The 26,233-nt window shown below is 43.4% G+C and overlaps 1 protein-coding gene across 1 annotated transcript in view; it reads left to right on the top strand.

Annotated features, from left to right (window-relative positions):
• Positions 1-26,233, top strand: part of LOC135557517 (monocarboxylate transporter 10-like) — a 60,091-nt gene that overhangs the window by 16,718 nt on the left and 17,140 nt on the right. The window contains exons 2-3 of the mRNA XM_064990823.1: positions 19,668-19,812; positions 20,933-21,362. Coding sequence (XP_064846895.1) covers positions 19,668-19,812; positions 20,933-21,362 — 575 coding nt within the window. The remainder of the gene's footprint in view (positions 1-19,667; positions 19,813-20,932; positions 21,363-26,233) is intronic.

Below are 26,233 nucleotides of genomic sequence, written 5' to 3'. Positions count from 1 at the left end.
AGACAACCCTGTTGTGTAGGGCTTGCACTATAAGCATTCCACTACTTGTGCATGTGACAATTTAAGCTTGAACTTAAAAGAATGCCAGGTGTGTTTATTATAGGCCTAAAGTCATAAGGCTTTTGGAGAGCCTAATGTTCGAGTAGCTGTAAAATAGTTTGGCGTCAGCTCAAAGTCCCAACCTGAGTTCAACCTGAAGAGTAGAGTAAACAGGGGTTCACCCATATAACGCTGATATTATTTTGCCTAGCTTTGGAACGAAAACAAAAATGGACATGGAGACGGATGAGATGATGCTGCTAACGATGTTTTCTCTAGATGTGAAATCGACCAGTTTTCAGGGATGAAACAGAAATGTTATTTCACTAGATCTCCTAGTGAGATCAAACTGTGCTTCTCTGCAAATGATAGTTGCTATGACTGCCCCCTGGTGGTTTTGACTGGCAAGAGCGTGAAGGGTCTGACAAGCCAGTGGCCTGCTGGAATCCAGACCCATACTTGACCTGCTGCCCGTCGGCAGCATAAAATCAGTACGATGGACCCCAAGGCCGACAGGTACGCCTCACTGAAAGTGATTTAGACTTTTTCTGATCATTTGTAAATGAGGAAGTAAATTAGGATTGCGCAGCAGCCTGGGATCGAGATGTACGTTTTTAGGCCTAATCCCAAACCTGTCCCTCCTGGCCGCGCACAGTGTTCCTCCTCAGGTTAATCTGCCAGCTGTCCTGTGCGTTGCTGGACCAAGCTAGTTCTCCCAATCTGAGTGTTATAGCTGGGACACAGTGTTGCTTTCCTCCCAGTTGAGATCCCACGGACCTGCTGGGGGAACAGGAAACCAGGTGGAGTGGGGCGAGGCCTTTCCTCCTCCTATTCCTCCTCTCCATTACTCCCTCCATCTCTGGGGGTCTCCAGCTCAGGTTCTCCAGGCCAACAGCAGGCGCTGTCTGAGAACGGACCACACAGGGTAAGTGATTTATTTTTTATTTTTTTTACATTTTTTTTTTATAATTCAAGAAAATAAAATTACACTGGTCAATGGTTCCATGTCTGCCTGTGGTGGAGGGATCTTATCAAGCGTTGTTTTAGAGGAAACTCTGTCTCCTTCCTTATCCTGAGCTCAGCCATACAAAATACAGGCATTCCCAGCCTTGTTTCAAAGTGGTGATTTTAACATTTATGAGCTATGGCTCTAGTGGGCCCTTGGGTTTAATTCAATACTTAATGCATCTGTCTTTTTATTTTATTTTTTATGGCTGTGACAAACTATAGCCTACTGGAGAAGTGCACAAAAAGTGTTTATGACCAAGTATGGGCAGTTGGCACACATTTTTAAACGAACACGTGGTCGAAAGCTCCTCAAATGTTTGATGATCAGTAAGCAGGTTAATGTTTGACAGAGCATTTGATCAGTCTCAAGTAAGCTTGACACTGCGTTTAGGTGAAGGTTGCTGGGAGATGACGGGTATGAGTAGGTAAACACACTGGCGGAAAGCGAAGCAGCACACAGTGGCTGCATGAGCACCGGTTTTTCTTGGCTTCCTGATCATGATAGTCGACGTCAGCCCATAGCCTGAGGGGCTGGAAAAGGGACACCGCGAATGACCTTTAGTGACCGAGCACCTACAGTAGTGCTTTGGAAACGGGTACAGCAGGAGTCATCAGAAGCTTGACCATGTGCAGAACACTGAGTCCCTCTGCTCTGAACACCCCTATAGAGCAGGCAAATGTAATGCCTTCCAGCAGGGAAGGAGAGAGGAGAGGGAATGAGCGAGGCAAGTGCAGTGTAGTGTGTAGAGCAGACCTGGGTTCAAATAATATTGAAAGTCATTCAAACGCTTTTAGCATTTGCTTTAGTCTTCCTGCAGTGCCAGATGGACACGGTTTGCCCTTTTGTAACTATGCTATTGGTTCCATTGCACCAGGCAAGCTCTATCGAGACCTCCATAATGAAGTGATTTTAAAATAGTATTTGAACCCAGGTCTGTGATTGTGTAGTGTACAGTGAGGCCCAGGTGTGGACTGGAGTAGTGGACTTTGGCCCTCCATGGGAGCTGGAGGATTAACCAACCAACCGCTCTAATTATTGGTGTAATTGCTAGGAGCTCTGGTAATGTCATGATTAGGGCTTTTCTCATTACTGCTGGGCTGGTCTGGCCTGGAGGTGGGTGTGTGGGTAGGAGGCAGTGCCAATGAAGCACCAGACAGGAGAGAATGGAGCCGCTGGCAGCCTATGCCGGGTGTTATAACATTTGTCAGTGTAACACCAAGGTGCTCAGGCCGAGCTGGACAATATTGGCCCTCCTCCAAATGGAGACTGGCTTCCTGTGAGCTAAAATGGGCTGATCAGTTTAGTTCTGTAATGACATCTCTCCGATAGTTCTCTCTCAGACCGTGCTTGTCTGTGGGGACTGGGGATGACTTGTCTCTGGTCATTGTCAAACCCAAAGAGCCCTGTTTCCTTGGCAACAACGGCACAGATTTTGACTGCTTTAATACTATTGGTTTGTGGTCATTATAATAATGAATCTGAGAGAAACTACAGATTTTTTTTTTTTCTGGACTGAATCATTGATTTTTTTTTTTTCCCCTTCAGATTCTGACATGACTTGAAGATCCATATGTGTAATGTCTTTCCATGACGTCTGTGTCTTAGAGCAGTAAATACTCTTTTGTGGGCTGAACGTAAAGGGAGAGTGGTTTTAACAACTACTGTAGTTGTTTCAGGATTGTGGCCGTTACACTCCAACTCCCCTTGGGGCACATTTAACGTCAGGGCCTGGCCTGCTATGTTCAAAAACATGCTCAACATATGGAGCCTGGTGTGTTAAACCCATTAACCCCTACTCTAGTCTACTCTCCTCCTCCTCTCTTGGATACATATCTGCTCCAGTCAGTTAGCCTCACACTCTACTCTTTGTCTCTCTGTGACACCAGAGGCTTTATGTTATACAGATACTGTACAGTAACGAGCTTAGTCATTCTACAGTTACAGTACACAATCTCTGAGTCCGTCTTCCTTCGAGTCGGAGGTGAATGGGTCTAAAATTAGTCCGACAGGCTGATCATAATGCGACGTGGCTGTGCTGGCTGGTGGTGTTGCGGCTGCGTTGCTCTGGTGCTGTGCTCCATTTACCCCCCCCCTCCCCGATGGAGCCCTGACTGGGGCTTAACCTGAGATGTCTGGGCTGCAGCATGGGCTGGGCTGGGGATGTGTGAGCCCTGCAGGACGGGTCTGGACCTGGGCCAGTTTGTCAACATCAAGCAGCTTAGCCTCCCCAGATCAAACCCAGGAGCAGGGACAGAGGCCATGGTCCGGACCGACGGGTCGGCTAGAGCTACTTTGGGCAGCCAAGGCAAGCAGCTCCTCATAGGAGTTAGCCTACTTCTCTGACCATGCTCCCGAACCCCTGTGTAGTTGTAATAACATGAACAAAAAGATTTGGGTTTTATTTTTTGTGTCGACAAAGCTGAAGTGTAATTGAGGGTGCGTTTTATGCAGTTGTGGGCTACGTCACAACCTACTTCTGGTGTAATTGTAATCTTTCTAGGGAAAGTAAAAACCAGCCCATTCTGTTGCCCAGTGAGCACCACCTGACACTGAAGTCCATCGATGTTGAAATTTAGTCCGTCCACCCTGGCGTTGACTTCAATATCCAGTCATCCACAGTTGATTTCAATGTCCACAGACCTAGACCTAGTATAATGGCTCTGAGCTGAGCTCCACATGAAGACCGATTTACTGTTACCCCTTCACTCTCTAACCCCCGATCACTCTGTGCTAGGTTAAACTTTATCAGGTGAGTGGTAGTACAAGTCATACTCCATGGGAGACTAGTCTTGGGGATGGTGTGTCTTTTTATATAGCTTTAGAACTGTATGTCTTCCTTCCATTGAGGCATTGGATGTATGGCGGATTTACAGCATATCATTAGTGCTTCTGCCTTAAGCCATTTTGTCATGTGTTTGCACAACCATAGTCTGACTTACAAACAGTTTGAGCACATGGGGAAAAAGATTGTACCTTTTGGAGAAATGTCCTCTGGTCTGATGAAACAAAAATAGAACTTTCTGGCCATAATGACCATCGTTATGTTTGGAGGAAAAAGGGGGACGCTTGCAAGCTGAAGAACACCATCCCAACTGTGAAGCACGGTGGTGGTGGTAGCATCATGTTGCGGGGGTGCTTTGCTGCAGGGGTAGCATCATGTTGCGGGGGTGCTTTGCTGCAGGAGGGACTGGTGCACTTCACAAAATAGATGGCATCATGAGAAAGGAAAATTATGTGGATATATTGAAGGAACATCTCAAAACATCAGTCAGGAAGTTCAAGCTTGGTCGCAAATGGGTCTTCCAAATGGACATTGAACCCAAACATACTTCCAAATGTGTGGCAAAATGGCTTAAGGACAACAAAGTCAAGGTATTGAAGTGGCCATCACAAAGCCCTGACCTTAATCATATAGAAAATTTGTGAGCAGAACTGAAAAAGCATGTGTGAGCACGGAGGCCTACAAACCTGACTCAGTTACACCAGCTCTGTCAGGAGGAATGGGACAAAATTCACCCAACGTATTGTGGGAAGCTTGTGGAAGACTACCTGAAATGTTTGACCCAAGTTAAACAATTTTTAAAGGCAATGCTACCAAATACTAATTGAGTATATGTAAACTTCTGACCCACTGGGAATATGATGAAATAAATAAAAGCTGAAATAAATCATTCTCTTTACTATTATTCTGAAGTGTATGTAAACTTCCGATTTCAACTGTGAGCTAAGCTTTCCTCTCAGTGTAGGTAGGATGGCACACTGTACTTGTTGTCAGTGTGTGTGTGTGTGTGTGTGTGTACGGACCTGTATTCAAATCCGTGTATTTGAGTATCTGGTATTTAAAATAATTTGGGTATTTGAGTATTTCCAAACGCATTAAAATATTCAACTACTTGTCTTTTCAAATCAAAAGATATCTCAATACTTTTTATTTTTATTTATTTCACCTTTTATTTAACCAGGTAGGCAAGTTGAGAACAAGTTCTCATTTACAATTGCGACCTGGCCAAGATAAAGCAAAGCAGTTCGACACGTACAACGACACAGAGTTACACATGGAGCAAAACAAACATACAGTCAACAATACAGTATAAACAAGTCTATATACGATGTGAGCAAATGAGGTGAGATAAGGGAGGTAAAGGCAAAAAAAGGCCATGGTGGCAAAGTAAATACAATATAGCAAGTAAAACACTGGAATGGTAGATTTGCAATGGAAGAATGTGCAAAGTAGAAATAAAAATAATGGGGTGAAAAGGAGCAAAATAAATTAAATACAGTAGGGAAAGAGGTAGTTGTTTGGGCTAAAATATAGGTGGGCTATGTGCAGGTGCAGTAATCTGTGAGCTGCTCTGACAGTTGGTGCTTAAAGCTAGTGAGGGAGAAGTGTTTCCAGTTTCAGTGCTTTTTGTAGTTCGTTCCAGTCATTGGCAGCAGAGAACTGGAAGGAGAGGCGGCCAAAGAAAGAATTGGTTTTGGGGGTGACTAGAGAGATATATATATATATATATATATATATATCTCTACCTACCTACCTGCTGGAGCGTGTGCTACAGGTGGGAGATGCTATGGTGACCAGCGAGCTGAGATAAGGGGGGACTTTACCTAGCAGGGTCTTGTAGATGAGATGGAGCCAGTGGGTTTGGCGACGAGTATGAAGCTAGGGCCAGCCAACGAGAGCGTACAGGTCGCAATGGTGGGTAGTATATGGGGCTTTGGTGACAAAACGGATTGCACTGTGATAGACTGCATCCAATTTGTTGAGTAGGGTATAGGAGGCTATTTTGTAAATGACATCGCCAAAGTCGAGGATTGGTAGGATGGTCAGTTTTACAAGGGTATGTTTGGCAGCATGAGTGAAGGATGCTTTGTTGCGAAATAGGAAGCCAATTCTAGATTTAACTTTAGATTGGAGATATTTGATATGGGTCTGGAAGGAGAGTCTACAGTCTAACCAGACACCTAAGTATTTGTAGTTGTCCACGTATTCTAAATCAGAGCCGTCCAGAGTAGTGATGTTGGACAGGCGGGTAGGTGCGGGTAGCGATCGGTTGAAGAGCATGCATTTAGTTTTACTTGTATTTAAGAGCAATTGGAGGCCACGGAAGGAGAGTTGTATGGCATTGAAGCTTGCCTGGAGGGTTGTTAATTAACACAGTATCCAAAGAAGGGCCAGAAGTATACAGAATGGTGTCGTCTGCGTAGAGCTGGATCAGAGACTCACCAGCAGCAAGAGCGACCTCATTGATGTATACAGAGAAGAGAGTCGGTCCAAGAATTGAACCCTGTGGCACCCCCATAGAGACTGCCAGAGGTCCGGAAAGCAGACCCTCCGATTTGACACACTGAACTCTATCAGAGAAGTAGTTGGTGAACCAGGCGAGGCAATCATTTGAGAAACCAAGGCTGTCGAGTCTGCCGATGAGGATGTGGTGATTGACAGTCGAAAGCCTTGGCCAGATCAATGAACACGGCTGCACAGTAATGTTTCTTATCGATGGCGGTTAAGATATCGTTTAGGACCTTGAGTGTGGCTGAGGTGCACCCATGACCAGCTCTGAAACCAGATTGCATAGCAGAGAAGGTATGGTGAGATTCGAAATGGTCGGTAATCTGTTTTGTTGACTTGACTTTCGAAGACCTTAGAAAGGCATGGTAGGATAGATATAGGTCTGTAGCAGTTTGGGTCAAGAGTGTCCCCCCCCCCTTTGAAGAGGGGGATGACCGCAGCTGCTTTCCAATCTTTGGGGATCTCAGACGACACGAGAGGTTGAACAGGCTAGTAATAGGGGTGACAACAATTTCGGCAGATAATTTTAGAAAGAAATGGTCCAGATTGTCTAGCCCGGCTGATTTGTAGGGGTCCAGTTCATCTTGTCAGTTCATCTTGTCTGAAAGGGTTGTAGTTTGGAATTAAAATTTCAGAATTTTTGGTAGTCTTCCTAAGCCAGGATTCAGACACAGCTAGAACATCCGGGTTGGCAGAGTGTGCAAAAGCAGTGAATAGAACAAACTTAGGGAGGAGGCTTCTAATGTTAACATGCATGAAACCAAGGCTATTACGGTTACAGAAGTTGTCAAAAGAGAGCGCCTGGGGAATAGGAGTGGAGCAAGGCACTGTAGGGCCTGGATTCACCTATACATCGCCAGAGGAACAGAGGAGGAGTAGAATAAGGGTGCGGCTGAAAGCAATAAGAATTGGTTGTCTAGAACGTCTGGAACAGAGAGTAAAAGGAGGTTTCTGGGGGCAATAAAATAGCATCAAGGTATAATGTACAGACAAAGGTATGGTAGGATGTGAATACAGTGGAGGTAAACCTAGATATTGAGTGATGAGGAGAGAGATATTGTCTCTAGAAACACCATTGAAACCAGGAGATGTCATTGCATGTGTGGGTGGTGGAACTAATAGGTTGGATAAGGTATGGTGAGCAGGACTAGAAGCTCTACAGTGAAATAAGCCAATAAACACTAACCAGAACAGCAATGGACAAGGCATATTGACATTAAGGAGAGGCATGCTTAGTCGAGTGATCAAAAGGGTCCAGAGAGTGGAGAGGTTGGCTGGGGGTCACGGCAATCCAGACAGCCAGCCAGGCCATCGGTAGCAAGCCAGCATAGGATGGACGTCTGTTATCAGCCACCTCTTGCGCTCCGTCAGTAGATTAGTGGGGTTCCGTGTGGCAGAGGGGACCAATCCAAATCACCCAACAACAAAAATAAAAACAATAGATATAGCTAGAGGCCCAAGAAGAAAAAAAAAACAATAACAATAAAAATAAATAAATTGTCCGATTATATATTCAGATAGCAGCCGATAAGACAGCTAATGGCTAGCAGGCCGCAGATGGGCGCCCAGGCAACGTCGCGACGGAGGAACCAGACGGATAACTCCCTCGGGTAGACAACGTCGGCAGTTCAGCCGTGAAGGCCCGGTGGGGCTCCGCGTAGGCAGCAAAACGGGTCCGGAATAGGTGACCGCAGCCCAGGAGTGATTGATGGAACTCCTCAGCTGGCTAGCTCCGGAACAACTGATTTTCGCTCCGGAATCGATGAAAGCTTTAACTAGCTTCTGATTAGCTTCTGGCTAGTTTCTGGCTAGCTTCTGACCTAGCTTGTGATTAGCTTCTGGATTAGCTCCATACTTTGAATGTTTTGTGAACGTAATTGAGATATTTTAAATAATATTTTAACCACGAGCCCGTGTCCACAAAGCATCTCAGACATGTCTTTTAAAACCTGTTTCAAGACCACAACAAATCCCAGCTCAGAGTATGTTTTAGAATGTTAAGACAATGCCCTGACAAAATCTGAGCCAGGAGTAAAATAAACTCCTAAAAGTTTCTCGGCTTGTAATCACGACAGTTTGAGATACTGCAAAGGAAAGTTTGTGACGACGCTCATTGACATTGGTTATTCTCCATCATTTGCAGCAATCTGTGACCTCTCGTCCATAGCACGCTTCAGACAACCACGGTGAATGTGACTGTACTTCAAATGTTGCAACTGTCAGGGTCGGACTGGGACCAGATTGTCCCTGGCATTGCTATCATACCAGCTCATTTATTGCCTCGAGGCAAATGGTGATCATTTTCCGCAAATCTCCCAATTTAGACAGACCCATTGGGATGACAATGGACCAGCCCATCTGGCATTTGGCAGAATTTCCCAATGGCCAGTCCATCCCTGGTAAAATGTTTAGCATTTTTGCCTGACATAATCACTTTGCCTACTCTTAATTATGGCCTAATATGTTGGCATGCGGCTTTTGTATTTCTTTTTAACCAATTCTGATGCTTGTTAAAAGTCTAATTTTGATCATATCAACACACGTCACTCCCGTTTCACAACTCCAAATCACTTTGGCACAGTAGGCATCAAGTCACTTGCCTTTATTGCATACTGTACAACATTTGAAAGGTATCATTTTCATCTAACACAATCAAAGAAACAAAATGGGTTTATCAGCCTAGTGGTTTAAAGTATTCAGGCATATCGTTGTCAAAATTGCAAGAGCCACTGTTGCATATAAGTCTAGATTATTCATGTTTTGATCATGAAGAAATCTCAAAACATTATTTGAACAACTCCAATGCAATTGAATGTGTGGCAGGAGCCACTGACTCGCTTGCATTTTTCTGTTATCAAGACACCTGCTGGTAACTGGTTAGGACCGCTCCATGAGGGTGTCTGAAATATGTCAACTAAGTGAGACTATTATGGGGCTTCATGCATTAGATTTTATTCTTACTCATACGGTTAGGAGTGAAGGATCTCTAGGTCGTAAGTGCTGAGAATAGAGTCCTATAGGTGTGGTTGAGGTCTCTTCTCCAGCTCTAGGCTGTTTGGTGTCGGGAAGCCTGTCCTGGACTGAAAAGAGAGCTCATGCCGTGGCTACCTAGCTAGTTTCCATGTTGCTAGGCCTAGAATACATTATGAGTGGCTTTTTGTTTGACGAATCAAGATAATTCATCTGTGGTGATATTGGATTCTCTGCTTTGCCATTTAGTAGTTACTTTCCGTTGACTTCGGTTAATAAGTAGCCAAACCCTCAGCTAATGGTCTAACAATGTGAGTTTTTTTTGTGTGTGTGTATTTGCTCAATTCAGGTCCTAGCCACTCTTCCATTAACTAGAACCGTTTGGCGTCCTGTTAAGAGACTGTGTACAGCTAGCTACTCTTAATGTTGCTGCTTACTGCACGGCAAGAGCCTAGAGGGTGGACAGACGGACAGACTCGCCATGTGAAAAAGACACACATTTCGTCCTGTTTTCATCCTGGGCTCAGTCAGTGAATAACAGCACTTGCGTAAGCAGAATAACTGCCATACTAGCAAAATCTATTTAAAAAATTGCTGCTCAGAACTGCTACTCAGAGTCATTAAATAAATTGCATAAGAATCACATGGAAATTATTTAGATGCTATAAATGTCTTTGAGCAAGAGTGTTCATTGACCTCCTCTGAAAAGTCCAATGTGCCCTCCTTAGTTGCACAGTGCGGACTTGCAAGAGGGAGATGCAAGCCCAGGGTAACTGAGTGTGAGGGGATTGTTTCTTGGCGTGGGGTAAGGTAGGTCTGGTCTGGTTTCTGCTGGGTTCACTAGGTTCACCATCCACAGTCTCCGAGCACAGCAGGGGGAGAGGGGGGGGCTAGGAAGTGAACAGACTTAGACAGACACTGGTCAGAGCTGGTCTGTCAGTGACTGCACGGTTGGGGCCTCCGGCTCTAGCAGGAGGTCACCTGGTAAAGAGAGCATCATCCTGATATTACATTTTCAATTTGGAATTCTTCCCTTCGTCTGAAGTGTAAATGCTTTTGAAATGGGGAAAGCCCACAGATGAAAACGGGACAGCAATTTCCTGTTGTCTTTAGTGACATTCTTCTTCGTTTTTGTTCAGTTCGGTCCATGTATTACAGAATGTAGGCTAAAGTGGTATGATGTATGAGAAAATGTGAGACCGACTCTTAGAATGTCCATAGAATGTCTAGGAGTTTGTTCAGTTGGGACCTCAGTACTTCCCTTTGAATGTGGCCCTTAACATGTTGCAGTTAACAGGTTATGCAGTGTGACAGAGTGAAAGTATTTTCTTGCAAGCTCTATCCTCAACAATGCAGTAATCAATGTCATACTAAAAACTGTGAAATGCTTACTTACAAACCCTTAACCAACAGTGCAGTTCAAGAAGAAAATATTTACCAAGTACGGTAAAATAAAATGTAATAATAAAAAGTAACAACAAGAATAACGAGGCTATATACAGGGGGCACTGGTACCGAGTCAGTGTACAGGCTAATTGGGGTAATCTCTACATTTAGTTGGGGGAGAAGTCGGGGGGGGTGTCAATGTAAATTGTCCGGAGGTGATTTTTCTGAATTGTTCAGCAGTCTAATGGCTTGGACGTAGAAGCTGTTGAGGAGCCTTTTGGTACTAGACTTGGCGCTCTGGTACCACTTGCCGTGCGGTAGCAGAGAAAAGTCTAACTTAGGTGACTGGAGTCTGACAATTTTATGGGCTTTCTTCTGAAACCGCCTATGGTATAGGTCCTGGATGGCAGGAAGCTTGGCCCCAGTGATGTACTGGGCTGTTCGCACTACCCTCTGGAGTGCCTTACGGTCAGATGCCGAGCAGTTGGTATACCAGGTGGTGATGTAATCGGTCAGGATGCTCTCGATGGTGCAGCTGTAGAACCTTTTCAGGATCTGAGGACCCACTCAATCTTTTCAGTCTCCTGCGGGGGAAAAGGTTTTGTCGTTCAATCTTCACGACTATCTTGATATGTTTGGGCCATGATAATTTGTTAATGTGGACACCAAGGAACTTTAAACTCTCGACCCGCTCTACTACAGCCCCGTTGACGTTAATGGGGGCCTGTTCGGCCAGCCTTTTCCTGTAGTCCACGATCAACTCCTTTGTCTTGCTCACATTGAGGGAGAGGTTTTTGTCCTGGCACCACACTGCCAGTTCTGACCTCCTCCCTATAGGCCGTCTCATTGTTATCGGTGATCAGGTCTACCACTGTCGTCAGCAAACTTAATGATGGTGTTGTAGTCGTGTTTCACACCGCAGTCATGGGTGAACAGGGAATACAGGAGGGGACAAAGTACACACCCCTGAGGGGCCCAAGTGTTAAGGATCAGCGTGGCAGACGTGTTGTCTTCTCTTACCACCTGGGGGCGGCCCATCAGGAAGTCCAGGATCCAGTTGCAGAGGGAGGTGTTTAGTCCCAGAGTCCTCAGCTTAGTGATGAGCTTCGTGGGCACTATGGTGTTGAACACAGAGCTGTAGTCAATGAACAGCATTCTCACATAGGTGTTCCTTTTTGTCCAGGTGAGAAAGGGCAGTGTGGAGTGGGATTTTGAGATTGCGTCATCTGTTGTATGCGAATTGGAGTGGGTCTAAGGTGTCCGGGAGGATGCTGTTGACATGGGCCATGACCAGCCTTTCAAAGCACTTCATGGCTACCGACGTGAGTGCCACAGGGCGGTAATCATTTAGGCAGGTGACCTTCACTTCCTTGGGCACAGGGACTATGGTGGTCTGCTTGAAACATGTAGGTATTACAGACTCGGTCAGGGAGAAGTTGAAAATGTCAGTGAAGACAATTGACAGTTAGTCCGCACATGCTTTGAGTATACGTCCTGGTAATCTGTTTGGCCCAGCGGCTTTGAATGTTGACCTGTTTAAAGGTTTTGTTCACATCGGCTACTGAGCGTTATCACACAGTCATCCAGAACAGCTGGTGCTCTCGTGCATGCTTCAGTGTTGCTTGCCTTGAAACAAGCATAAAAGGCATTTAGCTCATCTGGTAGGCTCGTGTCACTGGTCAACACACGTCTGGGTTTCCCTTTGTAGTCCGTAATAGTTTTCAAGCCCTGCCACATCCGACAAGCGTCAGTGCCGGTGTAGTAGGATTCAATCTTAATCCTGTATTGACGCTTTGCTTGTTTGATGGTTCGTCTGAGGGCATAGCAGGATTTCTTATAAACGTCCGGATTAGTCTTCCGCACCTTTAAAAGCGGCAGCTCTTGCCTTTGGTGCGATGCGGATGTTGCCTGTAAATCCATGACTTCTGGTTGGGATATGTACAGTCACTGTGGGGACGACGTCATCGATGCACTTATTGATGAAGCCGATGACTGAGGTGGTGTATTTCTCAATGCTTTTGGATGAATCTCGGAACATATTCCAGTCTGTGCTAGCAAAACAGTCCTGTGGTGTAGCATCCGCGTCATCTGACCACTTCTGTATTGAGCAAGTCACTGGTACTTCCTGCTTTAGTTTTTGCTTGTAAGCAGGAATCAGGAATATATAATTATGGTCAGATTTGCCAAATGGAGGGCGGGGGAGAGCTTTGTTTGCATCTCTGTGTGTGGATTAAAGGTGGTCTAGGATTTGTTTTTGTTTTTTTTTCCTGCTTGCACAATTTCCCTGGTTGCACAATTTGGTAAAACTGATTTAAGTTTGCCTGCATTGAAGTCCCTGGCCACTAGGAGTGCCGCTTCTGGGTGAGCATTTTCTTCTTTGCTTATGTTTTTATTGCATTGGTTGAGAGCGGTCTTAGTGCCAGCTTCGCTTTGGTGGTAAATGGACAGCTACAAATAATACAGAAAGCGTTCGAAAGCTTATTCTAAGGGTACTCTACTTCAGGAGAACAATACCTCGAGACTTCTTTAATGTTAAACATTTTGCACCAGTTGTTATTGACAAAATGACACACACCCCCACTGCCGGTGGGTGGAAAATCCCGCCAGCTCTATATTGTCCGTTTCTTCGTTCAGCCATGTCTCGGTGAAACATTAAATGTTGCTGTTTTTAATGTCCTGTTGGTAGGATAATCTTAATATTAGGTCATCAATTTTATTTTCTAACTATTAGCAAGAATGTTAGCAAGAAGAATGGAAGGCATTGGGAGTTCACTCACTCGCCTCCGGATTCTCAGAAGGATCCCCAATCTACGTCCCCCTTTCTGGCGTCTTTTGTTCACGCAAAAGGCGTGGATCTGGGCCTGTTCCGGTGAAAGCAGGATATCCTTCTCGTCGGACTCGTTAAAGGAAAAGGTTTCTTCCAGTCTGCGATGAGTAATCGCTTTTCTGATGTCCAGAAGTTATTTTCGGTCATAACAGACGGTAGCAACAACATTATGTACACTAAGTTACGCAAAAAAAAAAAAAAAAAAAAATGCACAATTTGGTTGGGATAATGTAAAATGTCAGCCATGGTCTTCGGCGCCATTTTGGTTCAGCAGCGTATATGATGATTGCACATGAGTGGGTGTGTGTGTGTGTGTGTAGAGCCAGTGTAAATGTGTGTGTGTGAGCAGATACTGGAGTGTTTTGTTTTGTTAGTCTGTGTGTTGAGGCCCTGTGAGTGTGCATAGAGACAGTGCAAGAATAAAATACAAAGGTCAACTCAGTCCGTGGAGCTATTTAGTTAGCAATTCAGCAGTCTTATGGCATGGGGGTAGAAGCTGTTCGGGAGCCTTGTGGTGTCAGACTTGCTGTGCGAAAGCAGAGAGAAGTCTATAGCTTGGGTGGTCGGTGTTTTGATTTTTTTATGATTTTCCGGGCCTTCCTCTCACACTGCCTGATATATAGAGCTCCTGGAAGGCAGGGAGCTCGGCCTGAGTGATGTAATAATAGCCTAGTAGCCAAACAGGCTATGCTATGTAATGCAGCTTAAAGTAGTGAATGTTCCTACCTGCTTTTAGTATGTAAGTCTCTGCAATAAACCCACTCAAGGTACCCATGCAACCCCGGTCACTCTATAAGATAATTTCCAGATGAACATTTGGCAGAGGGGTAGATCCAATAGCAGAGATGACTACAAATGCCTGGTTTGCTAGGTTTTCCGTATTGTACATTGCTCTTCCTTATTCTTTTTTTGTATCAGCGTTAGCACAGAATACATGATCCCAATGTTTGATTCAAGAGGACAGCAAACTGAAAGATTGTGCTGATTTATTGGTGCATTGAACAATGTTGCGCTCTGTAGTTTAAAAACTCTGTGGATAGTGCTAAAACAATGACGTCATCTTTATGCACATCCTGCAAATATTGCTTTTATCACAAACTGAACGATTATTAACCCCACTACTGAGTATTTTGAGTCAGTAAATGAGACAGAACCAATGTCATGGCCTTATGTTTCCATCCCTAGGGTTGGCTCTAGCACTAACTCTGTTTACTAGCCTGGGGCCTCATTTATCAACCTGTGAGTACATGTATTACTAAATTCGGGCCTAGATGGAGATTCTAGGATTTGCGTGCGCCACAAATGATTGGGATTTAATTGTCGCACTCAACATAAATCAGAGCCATATTATATTTGTGCGGTCGTGAACAAGTACTGCAACCCCGCCTGGGGAAACGCTCTCCATTCATCTTTTTATGGTAACACAAACTTGCTCATTTTCTGTATGATTTAGAAATGTAACTGGGCCATGATAGTTCCTAAAATAAAGCGCAATGGCAAATCTGATCACATTTCTGTCGAGGCGGAGTGTTGCAGTGACTTTTCCAAATGAAAAAAATGCATGCCGCCTAGCGAGTGGTACACTGGCCCCGCGTTCTGCAAGATCGATTGTCCTTTCAAACAATTAAAGAGTAAACGCCACAGCCCACACTTCTATGCAAAAATACTAATTTTTACATATTTTGTTAAACAGAACATGATTGTGTTTCTATCTGCCTTGGTATAGGCTCTGAAATGAAATAGTCCAGGCTATGGTGCCGCGCGCTCTTTATCGCACAGCAATACTGTAGCCTACGCTTCCTGTCAAGGCTACTGGTCTATTTACTTTCGATCATGCTTGGCGGTTGAATGAGCGATTTTGATAAATGGTAGATTTGAGATTTGCGTGGAGATGCACACACTTTCCGGTCAAGTTCAACATTTTATAAATACCAACCTTGCAGGAAAACTGGCACATGCAAGGGTTTAGAGTATTTTTGTGTGCGCACGGGGCCTTGATAAATGAGGCCCCTGGTCCCATATTTGTTTGTGCGGTCTTCTCAGCTCATATTGTTGCGTTGGTTTACGCTGTTTTGCTAATACCAGGCTCAGATCTGGTACCAGGCTCAGATCTTCTTAGCAGCTGTTCCCTCTTGACAATGTTAATAAGAGTTATCTGTTCCTCCCTTATAACTGTAGACTGCAACATCTGTTGGTAGTTACCCTCCATGCTTAGGACAATATCATTTGAGTTAGTGTATTTACATGTTTACAGGGACAGTGAGCATTAATCAACGTTTCAGTAAAAGTGACGGTTTTAACCAGCCGGCTAATTTTAAACCACAGTCCCTGGGCAGGTTTTTAAAAACAATAACACTACAGACAAACAACGAGCAGTGAGCACATGCAGAGCAACATAGTACAAGCAACACGTAGACTTGTTTTTGATAGCTCGGAAAGATTTGTTGTGTATATTCTTCACGTTCACTGATGTGTGGAGTAGTCGTCTCTATGGCGTTATCGACACCGGTGATTTTGCACTGTGACGGATTGTCATCACAAGTTTGATCTATTTGTACAAAAGCCTGCAGAGAGGAGGGATTCCTCAAATGGAGAAGGGGAGTATAAATTGAGGCATGACCAAGGTTCTTCCCCCTGGGTGGAATGGAAAAGAGAAATCCGAGACCTTTAAACTTGGAATCCGTAATGGTGATGGTGAAACAGCCACGTCTGTTTGCGATATTACAACAACAACAAACACCGTTTTTTTTCTCTCCCTCTGACACCATTGCACGTGTGATGGAAATTGTGTTACGCGTCGCTCCTCAGCGCGGCAACATAAATGATACCAGTGGTGAGGTGGCCAGTGTTGCTGTTCCCCCACTACTGCTGAATCCATCTTTAAGGCAGGGATTGACATTCAGGTCTGAAAATTATTTTTGGGTTGCCCTAAGATTATGATCGGTTAGGGGTTTGAATCAGAGATATCAGCACTGGAGTTCACTCAAAGCAGGCTCAATTTACCGTAAATGGTCTGTCTTTTACTTAAACAATGGGGAGGAACCAGAAAAATCATTAACGAAATTGCTGGGGTGTGTGTGTGTTCTTCCACTGTCTTTAAGGAGGGGGAAAAACAAGCAATCTCATGTTTGCTTATTTCCTATGATAAGAATAAAGGCCGGAAACAATATTTCTTCAGCTCCATGCTGTGTTTATTTATTCCAAGGAGGGATCCAGAGAGTGAGGGTTGTTATGGACATGGTGGTAGACTGAAGCCTGCCGGGGACCCAGATAGAGATCAGACAAGCAGAGCAGCTCCATGGGTCTATATGTCAACTACGACCGGCGGCACTGTTGTTCACACCTCTATTAGACTGCCTTCTGTTAGTCCCTGTAGTAATTTACCTGCACAGTAAACAAGAGGAATAGGTACATCCCACACCAGGCACAGATGTCAGTTCAACGGCTAGTTTTTACATTTACATTTTGATTGAGTTGTCAACTAAAATCACAATGTCATTGGATTTAAATGAAAAGTTAGGATTTTTGCAAATCCAAAAAGTTTTCCAGGTTGGTTCAATGTCATCACAGATATTGCACAGTGTGTTCTCTCTTCTGACATGTATTTAGGTGGTTATTCTGGTCCGGGAATATCATTATTAAAAACGGCTGATGTAACATAGGCCTAAGCTATATGTTGTTTTTTTTTGTCATGAGGAACTGTAAGGGTTATTTTTCCGTATCTGTTCGAAGGACATGGTATGTAGTGTGTATTTGGTGTTGATATAAGACTCAACTGTTTTCCTGATCAGCGCTTCCTTTCCTCTCTCTCTCTCTCTCTCTCTCTTCCTGCTCCTTTGTCCTAGTGCTCTTCGCTACTGGTCTGGGTGGTGCTACATGTTTACATCAAGCCTCTGGAAAATTCTAGTTTACTGTATTCTCTAATACGTTGGTTAGGATTCAGATATTAAGGTCACTCATCCTCTTCCTTTAGGACTGTCGTGTGTGTGTAGATTAACGTGGTCTATTCCATAGGATCAGTCAGTTTTTTTTCCTTTAACTAGACAAGTCAGTTCAGAACAAATTCTTATTTACAATGACGGCCTAATGCGGACGACGCTGGCCCAATGGGACCCCCAATCACGGCCAGTAGTGTGATACAGCCTGGAATCGAACCAAGGTCTGTAGTGACACCTCTAGCACTGAGATGCATTGCCTTAGACCGCTGTGCCACTCGAGGGCCCAAACATATCCTCTGGTTTAGAACAGAGGATTTTTTTGTTTTGTTTAGATAAATGCTCAGAGGACGAAAAGCATCACTTAACTAATTAAACCAGGAAAGAAGTGTAATGCAGAAAACTATCGATTGTACAGTACCAGTCAAAAGTTTGGACACATACTCATTCAAGGGTTTTTCTTTATGTACTCTTTCTACACTGTAGAATAATAGTGAAGATATCAAAAACATGAAATATCACATATGGAGTCATGTAAGTAACCAAAAAAGTGTTAAACAAATCAAAAATGTATTTTAGATTCTTCAAAGTAGCCACCCTTTGCCTTCATGACAGATTTGCACACTCTTGGCATTCTCTCAACCAGTTTCACCTGGAATGCTTTTCCAACAGTCTTGAAGGAGTTCCTACATAAGCTGAGCACTTGTTGGCTGCTTTTCCTTCACTCTATGGTCCAACTCATCCCAAACCATTTCGATTGTGTTGAGGTCAGGTGATTGTGGAGGTCAGGTCATCTGATGCAGCACTCCATCACTCTCCTTGGTTAAATAGCCCTTACACAGCCTGGAGGTGTGTTGGGTCATTGTCCTGTGGAAAAACAAATGATAGTCCCAATAAGCGCAAACCAAATGGGATGGCGTATCGCTGCAGAATGCTGTGGTAGCCATGCTGGTTAAGTGTGCCTTGAATTCTAAATGAATCACACAGGTGTCACCAACAAAGCACCATCACACCACTTCCATGCTTTACCGTGGGAACCACACATGCAGAGAGCATCCATTAATCTTCTCTGCATCTCACAAAGACACGACTCCTCAGACCAAAGGACAGATTTCCATTGGTCTAATATCCATTGCTCATGTTTCTTGGCCCAACAAAGTCTTTTCTAATTGGTGTCTTTTAGTAGTCGTTTCTTTGTAGCAATTCGAGCATGAATGCCTGATTCATGCAGTCTCCTCTGAACAGTTGATGTTGATGTCTGTTACTTGAACTCTGAAGCATTTATTTGGGCTGCAGTTTCTGAGGCCGGCAACTCGAATGAACTTATCCTCTGCAGCAGAGGTAACTCTGGGTCTTCCTTTCTTGTGGCGGTCCTCATGAGAGCCTGTTTCATCATAGTGCCTGATTGTTTTTGCAACTGCACTTGAAGAAACTTTACTAGTTCTTGAAATTTTCCGTATTGACTGACATTCATGTCTTAAAATAATTATGGACTGTCGTTTCTTTGCTCATTTGAGCTGTTCTTGCCATAATATGGACTTAGCCCTATTTGGTAAAAGACCATCTTCTGTATACCACCACTACCTTGTCACAACACAACTGATTGGCTCAAAAGCATTAAGAAGGAAATAAATTCCACAAATGAACTTTTAACAAGGCACACCTGTTTAATTTAAATGCATTCCAGGTGACTACCTCATGAAGCTGGTTGAGAGAATGCCAAGAGTGTCGAAAGCTGTCATCAAAGCAAAAGGGTGGCTACTTTGGAGAATCTCCAATCTCAGATATATTTAGATAATTTTTTTGGTTACTACATGATTCCATATGTGTTATTACATAGTTTTGGTGTCTTCACTATTATTCTACAATGTAGAAAATAGTACAAATAAAGGAAAACCCCTTGAATGAGTAGGTGTCCAAACTTTTGACTGCTATATGTACATAAGCTTAACATGAACCTCTATGGAGGAAGGTTTTACTTTACTCACCTCTTCTTTGTTGACATGTATTGTTCATAATTCGTAAAACCTGACTTAAAAATGTTTGTTTTAGTGGGGAAGCGAGAAGAGGAGTGCATCGCTTCACCTCACACTCCGGCAACATTTCCCATGTAACAACAAAGCCTGTGTGAACAGTTAAATATTACCGTTATTGTTCGTATACTGTAATGTAACACGTAGCCTAACCCTCATCTCTCTCTCTGTCCTGCAGCTTGGGTGGGCTCCCTCTCCATGGGGATGATCTTCTTCTGTTCTCCCATCGTCAGCGTCTTCACAGACTTGCTGGGCTGCAGGGTGACAGCTGTGGGCGGAGCCGCCGTGGGCCTGGTGGGACTGCTGGCCAGCTCCTTCGTCACGTCAGTACTTGTATAGCTACCCTCCATCAACCATTCTGATGTGTTGTGTCTAAACGCTATCAGGTGTTTGTGTGATACAGGATGTACAGCCTGCTCTCAGGTCCTCTATTTCTAGACCTCTCACGAGATGGCACAATACCAAACTCTCAACCGTTTTAATTGACGTACATGCATACATACAATAATAATAGTAGTTGGCTCCGTGTCAGTCAGTAAGGCTGTTGTCTGACTTTGAACAACACCTAGAAAATTCCCCTTTGGATCTGTTCTCTGGGTGGTCTTTTTTTATATATATATATTTTTGTCACACTCAATAACTCTAGCTTTAAAAAAACAAACATTATCTGTCTACTAAATGAAGGGAACATTTATTACAGGTGACATATCACTGGGTCAAAGTAGAAGTACAGTGAAAGTATTGTTAAATGCAATAAATGAATGCCACAGCTGCGTTTTTATCTAGGGTTATCCCCGCAGTGGCGTGACAAGTGCGTAAACATTAGCGCTCTTGTCTTGATGATCGTAGCACTCTGAGAGACCTGTCATTAGCGCTGGCCGAGAAGCAGCTCCATCTCACTCCTGACCTCTCTCACTGATCTTTTTATCCAGGATTAGTGATGTGCTAACGATAACCTTGGTTAGAGCGTTGGGCCAGTAGCCGAAAGGTTGCTAGAGCGACTCCCTGGGCTGACACGGTAAAAATCTGTGAATATCTTCCGTGATTATTAACTACTGTGGTGAAGAGGACAGGCAGATGTGACAATAAAGGTTCAAATAAAAAAAACGAGGACTGCGAAGTAAACAAACACTGTCACCATAGTGAGTGTACACACCCTGGGAGTGAGGCTGTAACTGATACCGTCCAGGTGTTGGAAGTTGGACCAGGCTAGCAAGTTCACAGCAGCTCAATTATCTTCACCCTGGTGTTTGGTTCAAGTCAGACTTGAGAACTTGTTTTGCCAGAACCTCAGTCAAGTGCATAGAGCTTTGTTTTTTTGTTTTTCTCTGTGAAATTTTAAGCCGGTATATACTGTGGGGTAAGTTGCTCTGGATAAGAGCGTCTGCTAAATGACTTAAATGTAAATGTAACTCCTATCCTGTCTCTCTTCTGAACCCACAGGTCCCTGGGTCCCATGTACTTCACCTACGGCATCGTGTTTGCCACCGGCTGCTCCTTTGCCTACCAGCCCAGCCTGGTGATCCTGGGACACTACTTCAAGAAGCGCCTGGGCCTGGTCAATGGCATCGTGACGGCCGGCAGCTCTGCCTTCACCGTTACCCTGCCCTTCCTCCTGTCCGGCCTGCTGGAGAAGGTGGGCCTGCAGAACACCATGAGGCTCCTCAGCATCCTCATGTTCATCCTCATGCTGGCTGGGTTAACCTACACTCCCCTGCTGCCCAAGCCTGTCAGCAGCAACAAGCCAGGCAGCCGCTGCCCGCCCATGAGCAAGGTGTTCAACGTCAACATCTGGAAGTCTCTGGGCTACCGGATCTGGGCCTTCGGCATCCCGGCAGCTCTCTACGGATACTTTGTGCCTTACGTTCACCTGGTGAGTTGTTTTGTTTTTCAGTGGTGATGTGTACTATTGGTGTGTTTTTTGTTGTTGTTTTCGTTACTCTGGTCTCGCTGTGTTAAAGGTTACTGACATGTGGCAAAAAATAACAGAAGTAGAAACGCAGCATACAGACGTGGCAGTGTGGAACATGTGGGGTTGATTTCCTTGCCCACTGTCCATCATATTCTCTATTTCTCTCATGGTGTGTTTTGGACATTGGCTCTGGGTAACTCAGTTGACAGTAATAGCCAGGGGTTATTGGTTAGTAGATCAAGAGCAGGGGATCTCTGCCAGTAGCTTGCTGCCCACCTATGAGTAGCTCGCCAAGCAAATCTGAAAGTACATCCCAAACTGTAAAAAAAAACATTATTCTACCCCTAGTTAACCCCTATTGGCTTAAAACGCCAAAATGTAACACATCTGCCAATACATTTCCATCAATATTGCCTCTGTCGGTTTGGTGCACACACTTTGTTTTTGACGCCGTATGTTGCCAGTTAGCGACGCTAATGATAACGTTTTGTGGGTAGACCGTAAGACTTTCCCCAAAAACCTTCTCAATTAAATGTAAACGTCAAGTAGGCTTACCTCACTGAACTATAAATCATGATTTATTTGTATCAATTGGGTGGCCATTTTTCTACAAACTGTGCCACGATGTGCTGCAGAAGTAGTCCTAACAGCAGAAATATCGCTGGACCATCTTTCACATTTGCTCACAAAAAAAGGGAAATATGAAAAAGGAAATTGCACCACCGTCTAGCCCTATATACAGTGCATTCGGAAAGCATTCAGACCCCTTGACTTTTTCCACATTTTATGTTACAGCCTTATTCTACAGTGGATAAAAATGTTTTTTTTTTTTTCTCTCAATAAACACACAATACCCCATAATGACAAAGCAAAAACAGGTTATTAGACATTTTGGCAAATATATATATATATAAAAAAAAAAAGGAAAAATATCACATTTACGTAAGTATTCAGACCCTTTACTCAGTACTTTGTTTAAGCACCTTTGCCAGCGATTACAGCATCAAGTCTTCTTGGGTATGACGCTGCAAGCTTGGCACACCTGTATTTGGAGAGTTTCTCCCGTTCTTCTCTGCAGATCCCCTCAGGCTCTGTCAGGTTGGATGGGGAGCGTCGCTGCACAGCTATTTTCAGGTCTCTCCAGAGATGTTCGATTGGATTCAAGTCCGGGCCTCACCTGGCTCACTGAAGGACATTCAGAGACTTGTCCCGAAGCCAGTCCTGCATTGTCTTTGCTGTGTGCTTAGGGTCGTTGGACTGTGTGAAGGTTCACCTTCTGAGGTCCTGAGTATTCTGGAGCAGGTTTTCATCTTAGATCTCTCTGTACTTTGCATCGATCCTGACTAGTCTCCCAGTCCCTGTTGCTGAATAACATTCCCACAGCATGATGTTTGCCACCATGCTTCACCATAGGGATGGTGCCAGGTTTCCTCCAGACATGACACTTGGCATTCAGGCTAAGTAGTTCATTCTTGGTTTCATCAGACCAGAGAATCTTGTTTCTCATGGTCTGAAAGTCCTTTAGGTGCTTTTTGGCCAACTCCATGCGGGCTGTCTGGCCACTCTCCCATAAAAGCCTGATTGGTGGAGTGCTGCAGTGATGGTTGTCCTTCTGGAAGGTTCTCCCATCTCCACAGAGAAACTCTGGAGCCCTGTCAGAGTGACCATTGGGTTCTTGGTTACCTCCCTGACCAAGGCTTTTCTCCCTCGATTGCTTAGTTTGGTCGGGCGACCAGCTCAAGGAAGAGTCTTGGTGGTTCCAAACTTCATCCACTTAAGAAGGATTGAGTTCTTGGACACAATCCTGTCTCTGTGCTCTACGGACAATTCCTTCGACCTCATGGCTTAGTGTTATATCTGACATGCACTGTCAACTGTGGGACCTTATATAGACAGTTGTGTGCCTCTCCAAATCATGTCCAATCATTTGAATTTACCACAGGTGGACTCCAAGTTGTAGAAACATCTCAAGGATGATCAATGGAAAGGATCCACCTCAGCTCAATTTTGAGTCTCCTCACAAAAGGTCTAAATGCTTAGGTAAATAAGTTATTATTTTTTTAAAATTTGCAAACATTTCTAATAACCTGTTTTTGCTTTGTCATTATGTGTAGATTGATTTTTTGAAATCAATTTTAAAATAAGGCTTTAACGTAACAAAATGTGGAAAAGTCAAGTGGTCTGAATACAACACACCCCAGTAACCCTTCCCACTACTTTGACCCCAACAGCTCCTACACCAAGCCGTTGGTCTGGGAGGCTGTGATTTAAGTATTCACATGGACTCAGAACATCAATTGTCCTTGTTTCTCTATTAATAATTGCAATATTGAGAGTAGTAAAAAACGGAAGAAAAAAATCCCAACCCAGGAAAAATAAAACCGAGAACTGAATTCTGGAAAATACTAAAGGTAATTTTACTGGGGCCTGTCAGGCCAAATACTGTTTATTAACTATTATTTACCAGGTGTATATAGACAGAAAACACATATATTGCACCCCCAGGACCCGGGGAAGAGCTGCAGGGTATGGGAGAAGTGAACAATGTGCCTATTCTCAAAGGCTATAAAATAAATGAGTTGCTTGCGACATGTTTCATTTTTTTTAAAGTAGCTCTCGTGCTAGAAAAGTTTTGGAGACTCCTGATCTCAAGCTTCACAAGCACAAATACAAAAACGCACATTATCAAATGTGGAAGGTCAGGAGAGGGGAAGCCTACATGGCCTCAAGGACCTGTCACTGTTTTTGAGCTGGAGTTTTTGTTTCCTTCCTTCCTATGGCATGAGTTGTTTTTAAACCTTTGGCCTGTTGCTGCTCAGTTCAACCGAGTTACCGTATCATAAGCATTTAGTCATAAAGCAACTCATTTTGAACACTGCATGTCAAAATTTGAAATGCTGCTCTGATATAGGCTTGTCTGACTTAGACGCACACACACATCAGTTTTTCTTCTGTCAGCTTATGTTAAATGTTTGTCTTCAAATGGTACAAAGGTATAAAATACAAACACCTGCTTACACATCACATACTGATCTGTTAATCTGTGGTGCCATAACAGTCCTAGATAGAATACTGTTTAGTCTTGTATTTTACTGTACACATTATACCAAAGACGGAGCCTATAGTCTCTTCCCACAGTCACTGTATGACCATGACAAGCAAAACTAAAGTGCTTCAGACCTGACTGGAAGATGGTTGTAATTTGTTTTGTTTTTTTTGAAAATACCAACTTTATAAATACTCTAGCTTGAATATGGAGTTTCAACTGAAAGGCAACTATTTTCTTTGATATTCAAATACAGGTCTCAGAAAAACTCTCGTAAAACCAAATACTGTTTGACGGTATTTGAATATATGCCTTGAAAAAATATTTGTTTTTGATGGCTTCCAAATATTTAACAACCAAAAACTACAATAGTTAGTTGAATCCTTCTAAATATATGATCATAAGCACATTTTGGAGGGCTCTTAGATATGAATCTTAATATAGCTTATAGTCTAGAATTAAATATTTGAGGGACATGGATTCATCCTCCAACATTAGAATAAACTAACAAATATATTTTCATAATGAGTGAGCGGTAATACAGTAACACTTGACGTCATGTATTGTGACTTTGACTATTACAACAGCAACATTATTGTTACTAGGACGTTAGATTGCAATTTCTAATGGAATTATTATGTACGTGGAATAAGGAACAGTCACTTTACAGTAGCTATGGAATTATGGAATTAAAATGAAATGACCAAAGTATTATGTAACAACATGCGAATGCTAATAAAATGTTGCTCCAAGTAATTACAGTTGTAATACACAGGCACAAAAGAACTGAGAATGCTAACATCAACAAAATATGGCTATTAAGTGTCGAGGAAATATCCCAAAATTGCCTTCTTAAATCAACTACATTCAAGGTAGCTGGGGGGAAAAAAATAATGTTTGTATTCTGAGTAAACTGTCCCTTTTTTTAAAAGATGGTCTAGTGCAGGGGTCGGCAACAGGTGACGACTGTAAAATCACCAGAAATTCAGCTAAAAATGTATTTAGGAAATCTGTTCCCAAGTATTCCCACGAATAAAAAAGGTTGTAAACGTGTCTCAATGTAATTGAAGGTATGGAATTATTGTTATGTTCAAATGCAATCTATTTTTGTGCTTATTTGGGGTCAACTTGCAGTGTAAAAATTATGATTATGTCCCCCCCCCCCCCCCCCACAGAAGAGCGCTTTCCCACAGATGGACAAAGAGGTTCAAAGTTGTTTTTGCTTAGCATCCAACTTGCTGTTTGCAATAGGTTTTGAATTACTCTGCAGTATCTTCAGGTATTCTAAAATGAAATGCAGCTTTTAAACCTTTTTTTCCAGTGGCATCTTGAAAGAGTCAAAGTAGTTTAGTCAACTTATTTTTAATATCTTTACAAAATAGCAGTAGTTAATTGGTTTGACTTTGATGTACACCTGGGGCAATGGACATTCAGGAGAATGGACTTTTACAGAATGTTCAGATAGAAATGAATTGTGTCAGACTGGTATAGGATATCGTGTGTGCTCAACCTGCAGTTCCAGATACAGCACTGCCATTAGTTGAAGGCAGCCAATCCAATAGTTTCAGAAAAGTAGTCACTTCCTACGATCTGTATTCAAATAGTTTTGAAAAGTAGTTTGTTTTCGGGGATCTGTATTCAAATATTTCTAGTCACCTCCAAAGTAACTTTGTTTACCTGGGAAATGTTTTACTTTCTGCACAGCATAATTAAAACTATAGTTATCCCCTGGTTTGAAGAGCATGAGACTCTGTAGAACTCAGTTATCCTCCGTTTGGCTGCCCTA

This window comes from Oncorhynchus masou, chromosome 16, assembly GCF_036934945.1.
Source record: "Oncorhynchus masou masou isolate Uvic2021 chromosome 16, UVic_Omas_1.1, whole genome shotgun sequence".
NCBI classification, from domain to species: domain Eukaryota; kingdom Metazoa; phylum Chordata; class Actinopteri; order Salmoniformes; family Salmonidae; genus Oncorhynchus; species Oncorhynchus masou.
Note: the sequence above shows the minus strand (reverse complement) of the source record. Positions and strands in the feature narration are given on the sequence as shown.